Here is a 19,677-nt window from a genome sequence, read left to right as displayed (position 1 = left end):
CTGCAGAACCACTCCTTTATTGGGGATGTCTTGCTAATTGCCTATAATTTCCACCTGTTGTCTATTCCATTTGCACAACAGCATGTGAAATTTATTGTCAATCAGTGTTGCTTCCTAAGTGGACATTTTGATTTCACAGAAGTGTGATTGACTTGGAGTTACATTGTGTTGTTTAAGTGTTCCCTTTATTTTTTTGAGCAGTGTATAGTGCAGGGTATATTTATTCTGGTATAATATGGTATGTTTCAGTGTATAGTTGTTCTCTTGTGTAACTACTGTAATTTGTATGTCTAGGTGGTCCGGTGGCGTTCTCTCCAGGTAACCTGAGCACCAGCAGCAGTGCCAGCAGCACCCTGGGTAGCCCTGACAACGACGAGTACATCCTCTCCTTTGAGACCATCGACAAGATGAGACGAGTCTCCTCCTACTCCTCCCTCAACTCCCTCATAGGTATGAAAACTACTAACCTACGCTACCCTTACTACTGACCTACGCTACCCTTACTACTGACCTACGCTACCCTTACTACTGGCCTACGCTACCCTTACTACTGGCCTACGCTACCCTTACTACTGGCCTACGCTACCCTTACTACTGGCCTACGCTACCCTTACTACTGACCTACGCTACCCTTACTACTGGCCTACGCTACCCTTACTACTGGCCTACGCTACCCTTATTACTGGCCTACGCTACCCTTACTACTGACCTACGCTACCCTTACTAGTGGCCTACGCTACCCTTACTAGTGGCCTACTACTACTAGCAGTGGCGATGAGCATTTCAAGCGCACTGTATATCTCAAAGCCATATATACTGAACAAAAAGATATTCAACTATTTTACTGAGTTACAGTTCATATAAGGAAATCATTTAATTGAAATAAATTAATCAGGACCATATCTATGGATTTCACAGAGCAAGGACAGCCAATCAGAATTAGTTTTTCCCCACAAAATAGCTTTATTGCAGACAGTTTCCTCAGTTCCATCAGCTGTCCGGGTGGCTGGTCTCAGACAATCCCGCAGGTGAAGAAGCCGGATGTGAAGGTCCTGGGATGGCGTGGTTACACGTGGTCTGCGGTTGTGAGGCTGGTTGGACGTACTGCCAAATCCTCTAAAAATGACGTTGGAGGCGGCTAATGGTAGAGAAACTAACATTAAATTCTCTGTCAAAAGCTATGATGGACATTCCTGCAGTCAGCATGACATTTGCATGCTCTCTCAAAACTGAGACATCTGTGGTATTGTGTGTGTGAGAACTGCATATTTTAGTGGCCTTTTATTGTCCCCGGCACAAGGTGCACCTGTGTAATGATCATGCTGTTTAATCAGATTCTTGATATGCCACACCTGTCAGGTGGATGGATTATCTTGGCAAAGGAGAAATGCTCAACTAACAGGGATGTAAACAAATTTTGAGAGAAATAATATTTTTGTGCGTATGAAATATTTCTGAGATGTTTTATTTCAGCTCATAAAACATGAGGGACCAACACTTTACATGTTGCGTTTGTATTTTTGTTCAGTGTAAAATATTTGGTATTGAGCTCAATATATAGAGTTGAGAAAAAAGTATACCCACAGAAAGCTCTCCAACAGTTGTTGCTTCCAACTCTGTTTTTTTCCCACAATTGCTTTTTTAAATGTTATACAATCAGAACCCTTTTTTTTCGGGGGAGAGCGTGTGGCTCGCGCAACACAACAGGCACCAGCGAAACAGTTACAGGGGCTGGGCAGACACTTTCATTACAGGAATCTTGAGGATAATGCACTCTACTGTTTGACCAAATCATGGTTTTAGCCGCCAGAAAAAATAGGACGTTTTGAAACTTTTGAGTGAGTTGACCTCGTTATGAATGTTCAGCTCGCACCGACGCAACCAATACATTTTTTTTTACCTGCACAGCCAGGTCAAAATGGGATTAAATGATCGCAGTATGGAGCCCTGCCTTCCTATACTTTTCCCTTTCTCTTGCTCCAATTCCCTCATACCCGTAGGTAAGACTCTCGTTCTCAACCTACCATCCTCTACTGTTCAACTCACGAGGGTGCCCCTGGCTCCAAAAGACTGAGTGCTTTTCCTGGTCTCACTGAGGGCTGGCCCCGCTCTGTTTCCCCTATGCTGTGGTGATTGGCAGAGGCCTTGATGCGTCCCGACACTCAGTTTGTGTGTGTGGAGAAAAAGCATTAACTCACCAACAACACGAGGGAGGGAGGGAGGGAGTGAGAGAGGGGGAGAGAGATGGGGATTCCCTACCTTCTGTTGCCATTTTGAGAAATGCCTGCTTCACACACCAACTGCCCTTGTATTTGACAATGTACTCCAAAACAGTGGTTCCCAACTCCAGTCCCCCCAAAAGTACATACTTTTGTTGTAGCTCTGGACAAACTCACCTGATGTTTCTGTCGCTACCCTTTTGACCGGTGCGTTTAGCATTCATTCAGCCTTTGTCTAAATCCTTCCCAAGCTGCACTGGGCTCCCTAACACCATCATGAGGTCTGATTCATTCTTAACAGGTTGAGTATGAAATTGGCCCCTCGCCCACTATGCTGTCTCCAGTTTAGCATCTTACCATAGAATAGTATGTCAGTCTATTTCCATTGTCCTTACCTCCCTATGTGCTTGATTCTGACTCCCAGCTAGCAGCTTATGACATGGCATGCATAAACAAACAGCATGGGGTTTGTAAGTCGACTGATTAATCGGAATGGCCGATTAATTAGGGCCGATTTCAAGTTTTCATAACAATCGGAAATCTGTATTCTTTTTTTATTATAATATTTTTTATACCTTTATTTAACTAGGCAAGTCAGTTAAGAACACATTCTTATTTTCAATGACAGCCTAGGAACAGTGGGTTAACTGCCTTGTTCAAGGGCAGAATGACAGATTTTCACCTTGTCAGCTCGGGGGATCCAATCTTGCAGCCTTACAGTTAACTAGTCCAACGCAATAACGACCTGCCTCTCTCTTGTTGCACTCCACAAGGAGACTGCCTGTTACACGAATGCAGTAAGCCAAGGTAAGTTGCTAGCTAGCATTAAACTTATCTTATAAAAAACAATCAATCATAATCACTAGTTAACTACACATGGTTGATATTTCTAGATATTATCTAGCGTGTACTGTCTTGCATATAATCTGACTGAGCATACAAGTATCTGACTGAGCGGTGGTAGGCAGAAGAAGGCGCGTAAACATTCATTCAAACAGCACTTTTGTGCGTTTTGCCAGCAGCTCTTCGTTGTGCTTCAAGCATTGCACTGTTTATGACTTCAAGCCTATCAACTCCTGAGATGAGGCTGGTGTCACCGAAGTGAAATGGCTAGTTAGTTAGCGCGCGCTAATAGCGCTTCAAACGTCACTCGTTCTGAGCCTTCTAGTAGTTGTTCCCCTTGCTTTGCATGGGTAGCGCTGCTTCGAGGGTGGCTGTTGTTGCGTTCCTGGTTCGAGCCCAGGGAGGAACGAGGAGAGGGACAGAAGCTATACTGTTACACTGGCAATACTAAAATGCCTATAAGAACATCCAATAGTCAAAGGTTAATGAAATACAAATGGTATAGAGGGAAATAGTCCTATAATTCCTATAATAACTACAACCTGAAACTTCTTACCTGGGAATATTGAAGACTCATGTTAAAAGGAACCACCAGCTTTCATATGTTCTCATGTTCTGAGCAAGGAACTGAAACGTTAGCTTTCTTACGTAGCACATATTGCACTTTTACTTTCTTCTCCAACACTTTGTTTTTGCATTATTTAAACCAAATTGAACATGTTCCATTATTTACTTGAGGCAAAATGTATTTTATTGATGTATTATATTAAGTTAAAATAAGTGTTCATTCAGTATTGTTGTAATAGTCATTATTACAAATAAAAAAATTGGCAGATTAATTGGTATCGGCTTTTTTGGTCCTCCAATAATTGGTATCGACATTGAAAAATCATAATCGGTCGACCTCTAGTTTGTACCATAGAGGGTTTTTCATAGTGCTGACCTGATGCCCTAAACATTTAGATATGTAACTTGTTTGGGAGCCGAGCCGTGTTGCAGGAGCACAATTGGGTTGAGTTAGCTAACACTGATCGGTCCCACAGAATACATCATTGATTGGGGCAATACCTGGTAGTTGCTAGAAGTGCTCTTCGTAAAGAGACTGTCCCAGAACAACACAACAGATGGCACAGCATATGGACTTAAAACTTTGAATTTTGGGAGAACTACCTCTAAGGCCCTGAGAGAGACTACCGTTCTGTCCAGAGAGTGTACTTGTACAGCAAGCTGCCTCACGCTACAGAAACAGGAGATTCTATTCCCTGCTGAAAATAACAGTTGGAAACGCTTAGTGAATCTGGCCTTTAAGATAAAAAGGAAAATGTCTTACACAGCAAAATACCACCCAGAGCAACCCTACCTACTCTAAGGCGTTCTGATATCCTCCCATACGTTTCTGTTTGGCCACAGCAAGGACTTGGCTCAGCTTCTCCCTGTGTCAGTGAATTTAAGACGCTCATGTTTGATTGAAGGAAATGGGTTATATACCGTAGCTTTCAGAGCCTGACCAAGACTTATATTGGACTGGGTGTTAAATATGCATTAGCAGATGACCTTTGAGGAAAAAAACGTCTGTCTTGTTCGAATACTGCAGGGGAAGCTTCAAATGTAGCGGTTGTAGTGAGAAAGATCGTTTCGGATATAACACGGTTGTAAAATTGTGCAGATGTTGCAAAGGTCCTCATACCAGGCCTTGCTGAACACCATTCAGCCTGGGAATGATCTGTAGTCACAGTCTCTCATGTTGAACTGTGTAGCGTGCTGTCGTGATGATGTGTCTATGCCAGTGAACTGGTAGTATTTCCCTGTTTAAATGGGGAAACAGTATTTCACATTCCTCACCAGGGCTGTTTACCACAGCACCTAATCACATTCATGCCCCCGGGCTAGAACCTAATCACCTCTTTACCTCGCTCACCCGCTCTCGCTTGCACACACTCGCTTTTTCCCTTGCTTCCCTCTCTCTTGCCTGATTACTTGATTGCTTTCTCGCTCCCTCTTTCCCCCGTGCTCTCTTTCTCTCTCTCCTTCTCATGCGTCCACTCTTGCTTACCCCCCTATCTCTCTCTGCCTGCCCTCCCCCTCCAGCTCTCAACCTCCCCCCCTCGACCCACACTACAATCTGCTGCAGTACTATTAACCAGAGCTCCCGATTTTCACACACTGTCTCTATGAAATGCACTGGATAGCCGCAACAGTTCGTGATAGCCTGCCACGCCTCCCCTCACACGTCCCTCATTCTACAGCCTCTGGAGGAGGAAGAGAGTGTGTCCTGTCTAGGGGGTTAAGACAGTGTCCTCTCTTACCCTCAGTATAAAGTGACTCAACTCCCTAAGGACATTTTTCATTCTGTTCGCTATCTACAAGTATGAAGTGCTGGGGAGAGGGAGAGAGGGAGAGAGAGGGAGAGAGAGAGAGAGAGAGCATTAACAGCTGGATACCTTCACTGCCGGGCGTCGAGACGAACAGAAGATTGCATCAGACAGAGGCAGAGAGATCATGTATGTATGTTTGAGCGAGGACGGGCACAGCAAAGACACTAGGGAGAGGGAGTGCTGTGTTACTTGCAAATTGCGAGTCAATGTGCCATAATAATGAACTAGAAGAAGAGGGGGCACTCCTTATACAAAGAGAACGGTGACAGGCAGGTTTAGGCCCGGAGCAAAACAAACTGATGTTGACAGCTCCTTCGTGGCCAAACCCGGTGAGTGACCGTCTCTCTCGAACACAGCTCAGCGGCACTGCAGTGTTCTGTCAGGTTGAGTGGCAGCTTGGGATGACATCGCAGAGAGGACGACAGGAGAGGGAGAAAATTGATAAATAAAATATGGGGGGGGGGGTAGTCCTGGGTGGAAAGGGAGGGAATAATCGTCAAAGTGAACACACACTTTCTCACAAACACACACAGACCAGTCGCCCTCGGTAGGTAAAAAAGACAATAGCAGAGCACTTGCTCATTCATATTCCGCATAATGATGACAGTTGGCAGTCATGTTCCTGTCACAATCAGCAATGGTGCAGAAGCCAGCTGCCTTCATTGTGTGTGTTGATTAATGAGTTGCATTACCTGACACGGCAGCCATGTTGGCTCCAAAACCTCAGCAGATGACTGAGTTAAGGAGAAGTGAATGTTTTTGGATGTTAGATGATGAGTGATTAGCATCAATTGGATGTTAGCGTTTCTATGCTATGATGATGATGGGGAATTCAGTGGTTGAGTGTGATCACTAAGCATGTTGTGTTTGTGTGAGAGAGACAGCGAGCGAGCGGGAGAGATTGTCGAGTGTTGATGGAAATCATGCCGTGTGCGTACGTGAGAAAATGAGATGGTGAGAAGGTTGGCTCTTATTGATGGTCGCTAATCAAATATTGATGGTAATCATGCTGTGTTTACGTGGTTGTTGAGAATGGGATACAGAATGTAGAACGCTAATGTATATTGATGGTTTTCACACTGCGTGGGGTCATTAGGTGAATCGTAATTCAATGTGTGTGCATATTGATGGTAATTGATGCTGTGTGCCTGTGTGTATTAACGGTAAGTCACATTTGTCTGTGAATGTTGGATCATTATGTATATGGGTAATCATGCTGTGTGTGTCTTTGCAGGGGTGTCGTTCAACAGCGTTTACACACAGATCTGGAGGGTTCTCCTGCACCTGGCGGCCGACCCGTTCCCAGAGGTGTCCGACCTGGCCATGAAGGTCCTCAACAGCATTGCCTACAAGGTACTAGACATACACACTGTTCTCTCTCCCTCTGCTGTGTGTCTGTTTGTTTGATTTTCTTTAGGGGTGTTTTTATGCTTTGAAAAGGTCATGTGGTTTCATACACGCACATCCACTCTCTCATTCTCACACACACACACTCACTCTCTCGTTCTCACACACACTCATTCTCCCTCTTCCCTGACATTTTCACCACCTCGAGACCGTTACTTTTGTGCAAATGCAATTAAGGCGAAACGACTCCCTCGGGCCAGCCACTGCAGAGAGGAGAAGCCTGCCGTGACTTAAGGAGGTGTAATAACCATTGTTGCGCCTCGCGCTGGAGAGAGACCCCTTGTATTTGCTGCTGCTGACAACACCAGTTCCTCGCAGTCCCCAGAACTGTTCATCTCATCTTTAGGGCTTCCCACTGAAGCCCCATAAAAAAACAAGACTTATTAGATATTACATTGCAATAGACTCTAATGTATGAAACGCTGCAACAGACTCTAATGCAGTGGTCACCAACCTTTTCTGAGTCAAGATCACTTTCGCAGTCAAAAAGCAAACAGATCTATTGCTCAGATTATATATATTTTTTTTTTACATTAAACCTCACACATACAGTTTTGTAGGAATGAGGTTTGGGCTGTAGGCCTAATACATTATCACAGCATATTGGCTGTATGATTGGCCTTCCAATATTGTTAATCAGACCATATTATATTTCAGAACTCAAGCTTTGATAACAAAATAGATCAGTTGGTTCAGCACTTGTTGAGGCACTGTTTAGCCTAAATTGAAATTATTATCTTTTTTATTTTACACCTACCGGCAACAGCTCAACACGATGAAAAATTAAATAATAGTTTTAAAACGGATCGCAAGCCTTTATCGTTCGTTGGCTTTTCTACAGAAATATTTGGTGATCGACTAGGAATGCCTTGAAGATCGACCAGTTGATCGCGATTGGCGACCACTACTCTAATGTATGAAACATTGCAGTAGACTCTAATGTATGATGGGACAGTATTTTTTTAAATATACAATGTGGTCCACTGCTGCATTCTCAGTTCCTTGCAGTCCCCCAGAACTGTTCATCTCATCTTTAGGGCTTCCCACTGAAGCCCCGTAAAATTCGATATTACATTGCAATAGACTCTAATGTATGAGGCACTGCAACAGACTCTAATGTATGAAACGTTGCAACAGACTCTAATGTATGAGGCACTGCAACAGACTCTAATGTATGAGGCACTGCAACCGACTCTAATGTATGAAACGTTGCAACAGACTCTAATGTATGAGGCACTGCAATAGACTCTAATGTATGAGGCACTGCAACAGACTCTAATGTATGAAACGTTGCAACAGACTCGAATGTATGAGGCACTGCAACAGACTCGAATGTATGAGGCACTGCAACAGACTCGAATGTATGAGGCACTGCAACAGACTCGAATGTATGAGGCACTGCAACAGACTCTAATGTATGAGGCACTGCAACAGACTCTAATGTATGAGGCACTGCAAGAGATTCTAATGTATGAGGCACTGCAACAGACTCTAATGTATGAAACGTTGCAACAGACTCTAATGTATGAGGCACTGCAACAGATTCTAATGTATGAAACGTTGCAATAGACTCTAATGTATGAGGCACTGCAACAGACTCTAATGTATGAGGCACTGCAACAGACTCTAATGTATGAGGCACTGCAACAGACTCTAATGTATGAGGCACTGCAACAGATTCTAATGTATGAGGCACTGCAACAGACTGTAATGTATGAAACGTTGCAATAGACTCAAATGTATGATGCCGCAGTATTTAAAAAAATATATATATATACAATGTGGGCCACTGCTGCAGTCTCAGGAAAGTGCATTTCACCATGAGTCTCTAACATTATGGCTTGTAAACGTATCGTCTCCAGTGTACTCACTCTTTCTCCTCAACACAATCCACAGTCCTGTGCAACTCTTCTCTGAGACAGAAACGGGGGAGGGCAGGTGGAAATCTCTGCACGTGTCCCAAAATGACCCCCAATCCAAGTTGTGCACCACATTGTGAATAGGGTGTCATTTGGGATGCACATCTCTCTCTTTGGTGTTTCCTGCTCTTTTGATCCGCCTGTAGATGAGCACGGGAGAAACTATCATCTCTCTATTGCAGTGGTTGTTTCATCTCCCGGAGGTTTTCCTTCCTAAGATGATTTTAGGAGGATTTTCTTTTATCAGCCCCCCCCCCCCCCCCACCCTCACGATACATTCAGGTTCAGATGGACTGATTTAACCTCTAAATGATCATTGCCATAGAGACTTTTTCCCCCTCTAACCACTTACCCGGTGGAATGAAAGTTAATGAACAAGCAAATGCGAATGGCGACGACTTAAACTGTCTGTGATGTGACATACAGACACGCACAAACAATTATTGCACTGTAAATTGTCTTCCTGTAATAACGCTTATGCAACCCATTCCATCCTACTGAGGCGTTGACTTTATGTTTGCGTTCTTGTTGTTGCGTTGTCGCTACAGAACCTGCGTGTAAAAGCATTCCATTGGACGCTGTATGCCGTGTGTATCCTGTTCATGCCACTGATAAAACTGGAAACCTCAACTTTACTCCCGTCAACAAGAAAAAGCCATCTCACACGGATGCAGGGATTCTCCACTTACCTAGTCGTCACACACTCCTCAGCCTGACAGCACTTCAGAGGGAAGAACAAAGAGAGTCTACCCACAACTTCACACACACACACGCTTAAAAGCAAGTGTCAATCCCGGTATTCAGTGTCCCGTGCTAAACACATTATTGACTGGAGTGTGTAGCGGTTTGGTGCAGCCCGCGTCCGGAGAAGCCGGAGCTCTCGACAGCCTTACCTTGACAAGCAGAGAAATGATCTCATTGGTTTAAGTGTCCAACCGAGCAAATCCAATTCTGTTTTAATTAGGATTTTTAGCGCCTAGTTGCCAGGTGCCAAGGAGGATGGAAGTGTGAAACGCACGCAGGCTCTATGTTCTCCAAATGAACATTTAGTGAATTTTTTAGGGGGGGGGGGGGGGGGTACTTAATCAGTTGTCCAACTGAAATGTGTCTTCCGCATTTAACCCAACCCCTCTGAATCAGAGAGGTGCGGAGGGCTGCCTTAATCAACATCCACATCTTTGGCGCCCGGGGAACACTGCCTTGCTCAGGGGCAGAATGACAGATTTTTAACTTGTCAGCTCGGGGATTCGATCCAGCAACCTTTCGGCTACCTGCCGCCCCTTAAGAGGTTTAAGCCTAAAGGTTAATTGCAAATGTTTTTGTATGTGGTCCATACTTTGTGATGATAAGATTGAAGTAGAATTTGGATGGGAGTCTTGGCTACTCTCTCACACTCTAATATCAGTCGTCCCGGTGCAACAGGGTTTCTTATTGCAGAAGTGCAGGTAGATCCCTTCCCATTTCAGCCTGTTTGCTTCTGTTTGGTTCCTAATGAATACCCCTTTTTGGTCCCAGATCTGGTTTTCTCTTGTGCCGACTCCTACAGACCACCAGTAGGAGTTAGCAAGAGAGCACAAACTGATCTGGAATCAGGCTTGATGAATGTCTCACATTCGGGGAAACACTGGTAGAAAAAGCTCTAAAACCCACTGCATGAGATAATGGGGAAACCATGAGACCCACTCTTCTCAACCCACAATCTCTGGGCCAGAAAATCACCACTCCCACTTCCACAATCCCTCCCTCTCGGTACTCCCCCAACAATCAGATTGCTCCTTCCATCAGACCACGTCCCCTTTCCAACCAATCACACCCCAGTTTGAAACCACTTCACAGGGCTATTATCGTTGATCAGGTGTTCTGTACTTTTGTGCGCCCGCAGAACATTTAAATCTCCCTTTTGAATCATTCAACACTCACAAGTACAGCCATACTGGCTGGGGATGCATCCCAAAATGGCACCCTATTCCCTACACAGTGCACGACTTTTCACCAGGGCCCAGTAGTGCACCAAATAGGGGAATAGGGTGCCATTTGGGACCTAGATGCCGTGAACGTTGCCTGCTGCTGTAGCAGTCGGGTTGCAGGTCTCCTGGCCCGCCGGGAAGCCCCTTGTGATAACAGGGTGTATTTATATATACTCTACAGTATCTCTCTAGTTGTGTGTGTTTTGTTAGCTTGGCTTTTGGAAGTGATGAATAAGTAAGGGAAGTAAGTAGAGAGAGGGGGGGGGGGGGGGGGGGGGACAGGATGTTCCACAGCGCCGCCGCGTTGGCGTCTCCGTTAAGTGCACCGGGGGCGGAACTGGACGCGTCTGAACTCGGCAGCGTGCAATTACGCAACAATATGTCATGTTTTGAGTGCATTACAGTAGGAAGCGTTGTCTATGGGGAAACCGTGCACCAATGCGGCGAAGATGACCATGTTCACACTGCTGGTGGAACGAGTTGGTTTGAACCAGCCGGGCACTTAAATGACATGCAATTATTGGACACAATTACGCAGCAATTCTATGTAATGTTTTGCATGCATTATGCTGGGAAGCGTTGCCTGTTGGGGAACGATACGCGTGTTGTTTTCCCACCATGACGATGCGCCAATGGTGGAACGCTTCGGGTCGAAACCAAGCACTTTATACCATACAATTATGGGACACAATCACTCAACAATGGTATGTTTTGCATACAGGAAGCTTAGTCTGTGGGGATACCTATTGTCTTCCATGCAAGAATCATTATGGCTGTGTGTGTTACATGGGAAATAACATCTCGGTAATTCAATTTCTTAAGCTGTCAAACCGACTTCATCACCAGCTCCTCTTACTGATTGTGGTGAATTGGCACCTTTCACATCTTCCTCCTTTTGCTATTCTCTCTCCTCCTCTTCTTCCACTTGCTGTGACTATTGTTTAATAATGACACCTGGACTCGCTTTGTACAGATGGCAAGCTAAACTCCATTGTTCCTTAGTTGGTATGAGCATCTCAATAAACACTTAGCAAAAAGCTCCCAGTGGGAGATGAGAGAAATGTTACCCTTTTGAAGATTTCTGTCCAAAAAGAAAAAAAATGCTGCTTCTCTGTGATGGTGTGATGGTGTCTGTTTGTGCCTGTGTGTATGTTAAGAGATTGTTGCCTAAATGCTTTCTCTGTGTTAGTGTGGCGTTACAATGTGCCAGTGTGGTGGTGGTGTGATGATTACTTGTTTTCTCCCACCTTATTCATATTTTATACTGCAGTTTGTGAAGCCTCCCAGAGTAGTGACGGTCCGTCCGTAACGACTGTCATTTCTGTGCTTCTTTTTAATGAAGCGCTCGCCTGCAAACACAAGTAATTGATGCTGCCGCAACCCACACACACACACACACACACGTATCGTAGTAAACGCAAAACTCACATACACACACTACCACTGGTAATTAGCATAGAAATCAAATCAAAAGGCAATTCCAGATGGTTGAATGTGTTTGTTTGCTGGTGTTAACTGGATCTCCTAAAGCCAACCAGGTTTTTCTCTCTGCTCTGGCTTTTTGTAAACAACTCGCTGTTATTCATCAGCTTTCCCTTATTGAGTTTGTTTTACTCTCCTCTGGTGAATAGCTGTTACAGTGTATACTGGCGTTGATTCTGTTCTTGATCGGTGCAGTACCGGGAGGATTTCAAGGTGTCTGGCTGTTGCTGGTATTGTTGTATAGATCATTTGTTGAAGGGTAATATGTTGAAATACAGTAGAAGTTCACCCAACTGTTCAAGTTACAGAACATAGGACAGTAAGTTTCCTGACAAAGTATGGTGTAGCCTGTTTGCTTATGTTTTATGTTACATTGAGCTCTTCATGGCTATTCTCATTCCTCTGTTTTTGTACTCCTGCTCTCTCTTCTCCTCCTGTCTCCCTCTTCTCCTCCTGTCTCCGGTCTCTCCATCTCTCTTCTCCTCCTGTTGCCGGTCTCTCAGGCCCTGTCTCTGTCTCTGTCTCCCCAGGCCACTATGAACGCTCGGCCCCAGAGGATCCTGGACTCTGGCTCTCTCACCCAGTCGGCCCCCGCCAGCCCCACCAGCAAGGGGGCACACATCCACCAGGCAGGGTGAGTGACATGCACACACACAAGACGCACGCTCAACTCATATTACACACAGTCCTCATATTCTTAACCCTACCAGGAATATTGGCGTAGCAGACACACACACACACACACACTACTTTACGTCCACCGTCCTCATTTTCTCACCAATGCTCTCCTGCCACCTACACGAACCTCCCTCTCCCTCCCAAATCTGCCTCTTCCCCCAGTGGTTCTCCCCCCATGCCCAGTGCCAGCAGCTCCAGTCTGACCAACGAGGTGCCCAAACCCCCGACACGTGGTGGAGAACAGCTCCCCACGCGACCCCCCTACACCCCCACGCTGGGCGGACAGGCCCCCCACTCCCACCAGTTCCCCCGCACGCGCAAGATGTTCGACAAGGGGCCCTCCGGCTCTGAACAGGTACCCTGACGTCTAAGAACTCATTTCTGGTTAACTGGTTTCTTAAGGAAAAACGTAAGAACATGTTAAGGGACAGTGACTTTAACTTTCTTTAGAAGTCGATAGTAAAAGGAAGACGGGGCAGTTGAGAAATGAGGTCTCAGGACTCCACTAGCATACCCATTTAAACAAGAATGTTATGCTAACTACCTCAATTGCTCAATGAATGCTTCTGGAGAATTTCTTTAGCTTTACTTGCTTAATTTTAGTCAATTTAGTCTGTTTGATTAATTACGAAAGAGAACTCCCAGACACTTATTTTTGGATGATCTTTTACAGTGAATTCTGAGAGTGGGGTGGTTAAAATGAGAATATTTTTAATTGTGTGTGTGTGTGTGTCAGGCCGGGGATGATGCAGATGACCCAGGAGGTCACAAGGCCTACATGAATGCCAACCTGTCTACAGGGCTGTGTGACTGGAGCGCCAAGTACTTTGCTCAGCCTGTTATGAAGGTACTGTACTACACTTCTCTCTCTTTCTATTTTCATCCCTCTTTCTTTCTCTCTCTCATTCTCGCTCTCACACTCTCTCTCTTGCCGTCCCTCCTGCGCGCGCGCGCTGTAGTGTGTCTCAGTACCTGTTCAAGGAAGCTGTTAAGCCTGTTACAGCACCTGACCTTCCTTTGATGGTCAGAGGAAGCAGCTGAGTCATGTGTATGGCTGTCTCCACCCACACACGCACGCACGCACGCACGCACACACGCACATGCGTGCACACACACACACAGTGTCCTCACACACACACATTCTCACACACAGTTATAACTATAATGCAGTTATAGGAGCCGCTACACCCTCCAATGCTTTCTCAAACCAGCCTTTCATCTCTCCATCCTCTCCTCTGGAAGAAAGAAGAGAAAAATAAACGTTGTCAGCTCTTCTTGACTTTGCCAAACTGACTCTGGTCTGGAGGTGAGAGAGGGAAAGAGAGAGACGGATGGTGAGAGACTGTAGGTGGAAAAGAGAGAAGGGGCTTGAGAAACAGTACAGAGGGGCAGGAACAAAGTGGGGACATGGTATAGAAGGGTTGATGGGGTGAGTTGAGACGGATGAGAGAGAGGGAAGCGAGAGGGAGAGGTATGCACTTTGCAGAAGTACAAATGAGAAAGCTGTGTTTGCAATTTCTGGAACGCTCCCATAAAGATCCTTTGTGTCTGAAAGTCTGTACACAGGTTATCATATCAATGTGTCAGCAGTACGAGGTGTGTGTGTATAACCATTAGCAGAGCTTTTGTGTGGGGGGGTGTCTCCCTCCTTTCTCAGACAGGGTCATTGTACAGTCAGTGTGTAATGTCCCACATTAGTGGCTGAGATATCCATATAGGGCTGAGATATCCATATAGGGCTGAGATATCCATATAGGGCTGAGATATCCATATAGGGCTGAGATATCGATTTAGGGCTGAGATATCCATTTAGGGCTGAGATATCCATTTAGGGCTGAGATATCCATATAGGGCTGAGATATCCATATCGCATTTTTATTTTTTTTTTGCGCCATGAATGTAACATTCAAATGTAATAAGGGTCCCCTGGGAAACTGACCAACACTTTGGTGCCTACCCTATCACAACTTCTACTGTACCTGGCTTTTTTCATTCAATGTCATGCCAATTAGATTATTAGCCCATATCCTGCAGCCCTAGCTGAGACCCAGCATCATGACAGCCTCTCACCTTGACACACACACCTACACACACACACTCATCAGCTCTGACTGAGGCCGGCCTTAGTGTCTTAGCACTGTAGAGATGTCCAAGCAAACAGTGACTTGCACACGCCATTTCCTTTAATTGATCATTGTTTTTCTATCCCCCTTTCGACTCTTTCTCTCTCCCCTTCTACCCTCTTTCTCTCCCCCCTTTTTTACTCTCCCCCCCCTTCTACTCTTTCTCCACCCTTCTACTCGCTCTCTCTCTACCATCCCTGTCTCGCTCCACCCCCCTCCAGCTGTCCCTCCCTCCACCCCTCTACATGTTATGTCACTGTGAGTGCTTGGTGGTGATTACCAGAGCATATGAATCCACATGCGGTTGCAGCTGCAGTAGCAGTCAGTGGCTGTGTCCGAAATGGCTCCCTATCCCCTAGAAAACACACTATGGGCCCTGGTCAAAAGTACATAGGGACTAGGGTGCCATTTGGGATGCAATCAGTGTGTGGCTGCTCTGTTAGTGTTTAGTATTCAGAGGGCAGAGCAGGGAGCCTGGTGGGGCATGTACTTAATAAGCAGCAACAGTCTGGCCTCACAACCCTCCACCATTACACTCCATTACAGCCTTTCTCTGTGCATTACCAGCCCTGTCCATAATGCTAATGGTTACAGCTATACACACAGGGACATGTACGCACACACGGACGCACAGAAACAGACATGCACACACCTCCACTTAGAAACACACACAGATCTACACACAAATGCATGCATGCACAGACACGCGTACACACACGGAAACACTCAAACTCAATCCCTTCCTTGCCCTCTGCAATTACACCAGAGGACCTCCATTGATGTTTGCTAATGATTTTCCCCCTGTCAGGGACTAAGGGATGGAGGAAACCCCTCAACACAGCCTGAGAGGCAGCCCTCAGAAAGAAAGGGATGAATGGATGGAGAGAAAGAGGGGCTATGGGAGTGTGAGGGAGGAGAAAACCCCTCAACACAGCCTGAGGCAGCCCTCAGAAAGAGAGGGATGAATGGATGGAGAGAAACAGGGGGCTATGGGAGTGTGAGGGAGGAGAAAACCCCTCAACACAACCTGAGAGGCAGCCCTCAGAGAGGTGATGGATGGATGGATGGGGAGGGAGGGAGGGAGGGAGGGAGGGAGGGAGGGAGGAGTTAAGGAATGGATAGAGGTGGAGGAGAGATGAGAGGACAAGCAAGGATAGAGCTTTTAACACTTCAAGCCTACGAGGCGATCCTCTTCATTTATCTCATTAACCCATCATTCCAAAGAATGGGATGACAGAACGAGAGGAGAGGGTGAGATAAGAGTGTTAGATGGGCAGGAAGAGGATGAGGGTGGTTTGAAACGTGGGAGAGAACACTTAGCAGCCTGAGAGGCAACCATGTTCATTTAGCCCAGTATCAAGAAGCTCTTGTCTTTATGCAAGACCATGAAGGAGTATAATTGGAAGGGAGCGAGAGGAAGGGAAGCAAGTGTCTTCCTCTTTTAGCGCTGTAACCACTTCCAGTTTAGACCTGCTTCTGCCCTATTCAATCTAATAGAAATACAACGGGTACAGTTGAGGTCGGACGTTTACATACACCTTAGCCAAATACATTTAAACTCAGTTTTTCACAATTCCTGGCATTTAATCCGAGTAAAAATTCCCTGTCTTAGGTCAGTTAGGATCACCACTTTATTTTAAGAATGTGACATGTCAGATTAATAGTAGAGAGAATTATTGATTTCAGCTTTTATTTCTTTCATCACATTCCCACTGGGTCAGAAGTTTACATAAACTCAATTAGTATTTGGTAGCATTGCCTTTATACTGTTTAACTTGGGTCAAATGTTTCAGGTAGCCTTCCACAAGCTTCCCACAATAAGTTGGGTGAATTTTGGTCCATTCCTCCTGACAGAGAGTCAGGTTTGTCGACCTCCCTGTTCGCACACACTTTTCAGTATTGCCCACAAATCTTCAATAGGATTGAGGTCAGGGCTTTGTGATGGCCACTCCAATACCTTGACTTTGTTGTCCTTAAGACATTTTGCCACAACTTTTGAAGTCTGCGTGGGGTCATTGTCCATTTGGAAGATCCATTTGCGACCAAGCTTTAACTTCCTGACTGATGTCTTGAGATGTTGCTTCAATATAACCACATCATTTTCCTCCCTCATGAAGCCATCTATTTTGTGAGGTGCACCAGTCCCTCCTGCAGCAAAGCACCCCCACAACATGATGCTGCCACCCCTGTTCTTGACGGTTGGGATGGTGTTCTTCGGCTTGCAAGCATCCCCCTTTTTCCTCCAAACATAATGATGGTCATTATGGCCAAACAGTTCTATTTTTGTTTCCTCAGACCAGTGGACCTTTCTCCAAATAGTACGATCTTTGTCTCCATGTGCAGTTGCAAACCGTAGTCTGGCTTTTTTATGGCGGTTTTGGAGCAGTGGCTTCTTACTTGCTGAGCGGCCTTTCAGGTTTTGCCGATATAAGACTCGTTTTACTGTGGATATAGATACTTTTGTACCCGTTTCCTCCAGCATCTTCACAAGGTCCTTTGCTGTTGTTCTGGGATTGATTTGCATTTTTCGCACAAAAGTACGTTCATCTCTAGGTGACAGAATGCATCTCCTTCCTGAGTGGTATGATGGCTGTGTGGTCCCATGGTGTTTATACTTGCATACTATTGTTTGTACAGATGAACGTGGTACCTTCAGGCGTTTGGAAATTGCTCCCAAGGATGAAGCAGACTTGTGGAGGTCTCCAATTTTTGGCTGATTTCTTTTGATTTTCCCATTATGTTAAGCAAAGAGGCACTGAGTTTGAAGGTAGGCTTTGAAATACATCCACAGGTGCACCTTCTATTGACTCAAATGATGTCAATTAGCCTATCAGAAGCTTCTAAAGCCATGACATCATTTTCTGGAATTTCCAAGCTGTTTTTCAAGGCACAGTCAACTTAGTGTATGTAAACTTCTGACCCACTGGAATTGTGATAGTGAATTATAAGTGAAATAATCTGTCTGTTAACAATTGTTTGAAAATGTACTTGTCATGCACATAGTAGACATCCTAACTGACTTGCCAAAACTATAGTTTGTTAACAAGAAATTTGTGGATTGGTTGAAAAACGAGTTTTAATGACTCCAACCTAAGTGTATGTGAACTTTTTCTCGCTCTCTTTCTCTCTCTCTCTAGATTCCAGAGGAGCATGATGTGGAGAGTCAGGTGAGGAAAGAGAGGGAGTGGAGGTTCCTGAGGAACGCCCGCGTTCGAAAACAGAGCCAACGCATCACGCAGAGAGGTGACACACACAAACACTATGCATAGCTACACATAAATACACAGATCCACGATGCATCGCTACACACACTTGTGTAGATTTGCTGTCACTCACCCACAGTATAGAAGAACAAAAAACAGTGCCCATGCACATGTCATACATACCTTGGCAGAGGGATAGGGAGATATTTGAAGAGTGAAACACACCAGTGAGGGGAACATGAGTATGCATATGAAGTTAGTGGGTTTGAGGATCTATTGGAATCCCCCCCTGTTCCAAAAGCTCCAACACACACACACACACACACTACACACACACATTAAAGACCCCAGGCTTCAGCGCAGCTCCCCAGCTCCCCCTTTGAAGTCAGAGCCTGCTCAAACAGAATGGCTAACACTCCCACGTCACTGCCAGCTCCTACAACACACATGGGCGTACGCACACGCACACACACACACACACAGGATACGCACGCTCACGAGTCCATTGGCGTCAGAGCTGAGGCTCACATACGCATGTATCGCTCTCTGCCCTTTTAACCATCCCTTTCTGCCATCCTCTAATGTTGAGAGACTGAAAGATCAGGGCTGCCCTCATTCATTCTCCTGCCTCTGGGGAGATGGACATACAGAGAAAAGACAGGGGGAGGGATGGGGTACATTTGAAGAGAAAGGGTGGGAGACCGATAGGGGGAGTTAGAGGGTGACAAAGAATAGAGAGGGAGGAGTAGAGACTGAGGGGGTGAGAAAGGAGAGAAGTAACTTGATAGAAGGTCAAGAGTGGGGAAGAAAAAAAACAGGGAAGGCAACAGACATGAAAGTAGAGAGCCGGGGAAAACAGAGACAGGAAAGAAGAGAGCCGGGGAAAACAGAGACAGGAAAGAAGAGAGCCGGGGAACAGAGACAGGAAAGAAGAGAGCTGGGGAAAACAGAGACAGGAAAGAAGAGAGCCGGGGAACAGAGACAGGAAAGAAGAGAGCCGGGGAAAACAGAGACAGGAAAGAAGAGAGCCGGGGGAAACGGAGACAGGAAAGAAGAGAGCCGGGGGAAACGGAGACAGGAAAGAAGAGAGCCGGGGGACAGAGACAGGAAAGAAGAGAGCCGGGGAAACGTAGACAGGAAAGAAGAGAGCCGGGGGACAGAGACAGGAAAGAAGAGAGCCGGGGAAAACGGAGACAGGAAAGTAGAGAGCCGGGGAAAACGGAGACAGGAAAGAAGAGAGCCGGGGAACAGAGACAGGAAGGAAGAGAGCCGGGGAACAGAGACAGGAAAGTAGAGAGCCGGGGAAAACGGAGACAGGAAAGAAGAGAGCCGGGGGACAGAGACAGGAAGGAAGAGAGCCGGGGAACAGAGACAGGAAAGTAGAGAGCCGGGGAAAACGGAGACAGGAAAGTAGAGAGCCGGGGGAAACGGAGACAGGAAAGAAGAGAGCCGGGGGACAGA

At 45.8% G+C, this 19,677-nt stretch overlaps 1 protein-coding gene across 7 annotated transcripts in view; it reads left to right on the top strand.

Moving 5' to 3' along the window:
- LOC139424649 (regulatory-associated protein of mTOR) overlaps positions 1–19,677 on the top strand; it is a 208,718-nt gene that overhangs the window by 165,642 nt on the left and 23,399 nt on the right. For 4 of the 7 annotated variants that reach the window (XM_071176690.1, XM_071176688.1, XM_071176685.1 and 1 more), the window contains 6 exons: positions 295–450; positions 6,672–6,790; positions 12,716–12,846; positions 13,053–13,245; positions 13,627–13,737; positions 18,151–18,256. In XM_071176690.1, coding sequence (XP_071032791.1) covers positions 295–450; positions 6,672–6,790; positions 12,716–12,846; positions 13,053–13,245; positions 13,627–13,737; positions 18,151–18,256 — 816 coding nt within the window. The remainder of the gene's footprint in view (positions 1–294; positions 451–6,671; positions 6,791–12,715; positions 12,847–13,052; positions 13,246–13,626; positions 13,738–18,150; positions 18,257–19,677) is intronic. The other 3 variants (XM_071176689.1, XM_071176687.1, XM_071176686.1) reach the window with 1 other exon arrangement.

This window comes from Oncorhynchus clarkii, chromosome 13 (genome assembly GCF_045791955.1).
Source record: "Oncorhynchus clarkii lewisi isolate Uvic-CL-2024 chromosome 13, UVic_Ocla_1.0, whole genome shotgun sequence".
NCBI lineage: Eukaryota > Metazoa > Chordata > Actinopteri > Salmoniformes > Salmonidae > Oncorhynchus > Oncorhynchus clarkii.
This window is presented reverse-complemented; position numbering and strand designations above follow the sequence as displayed.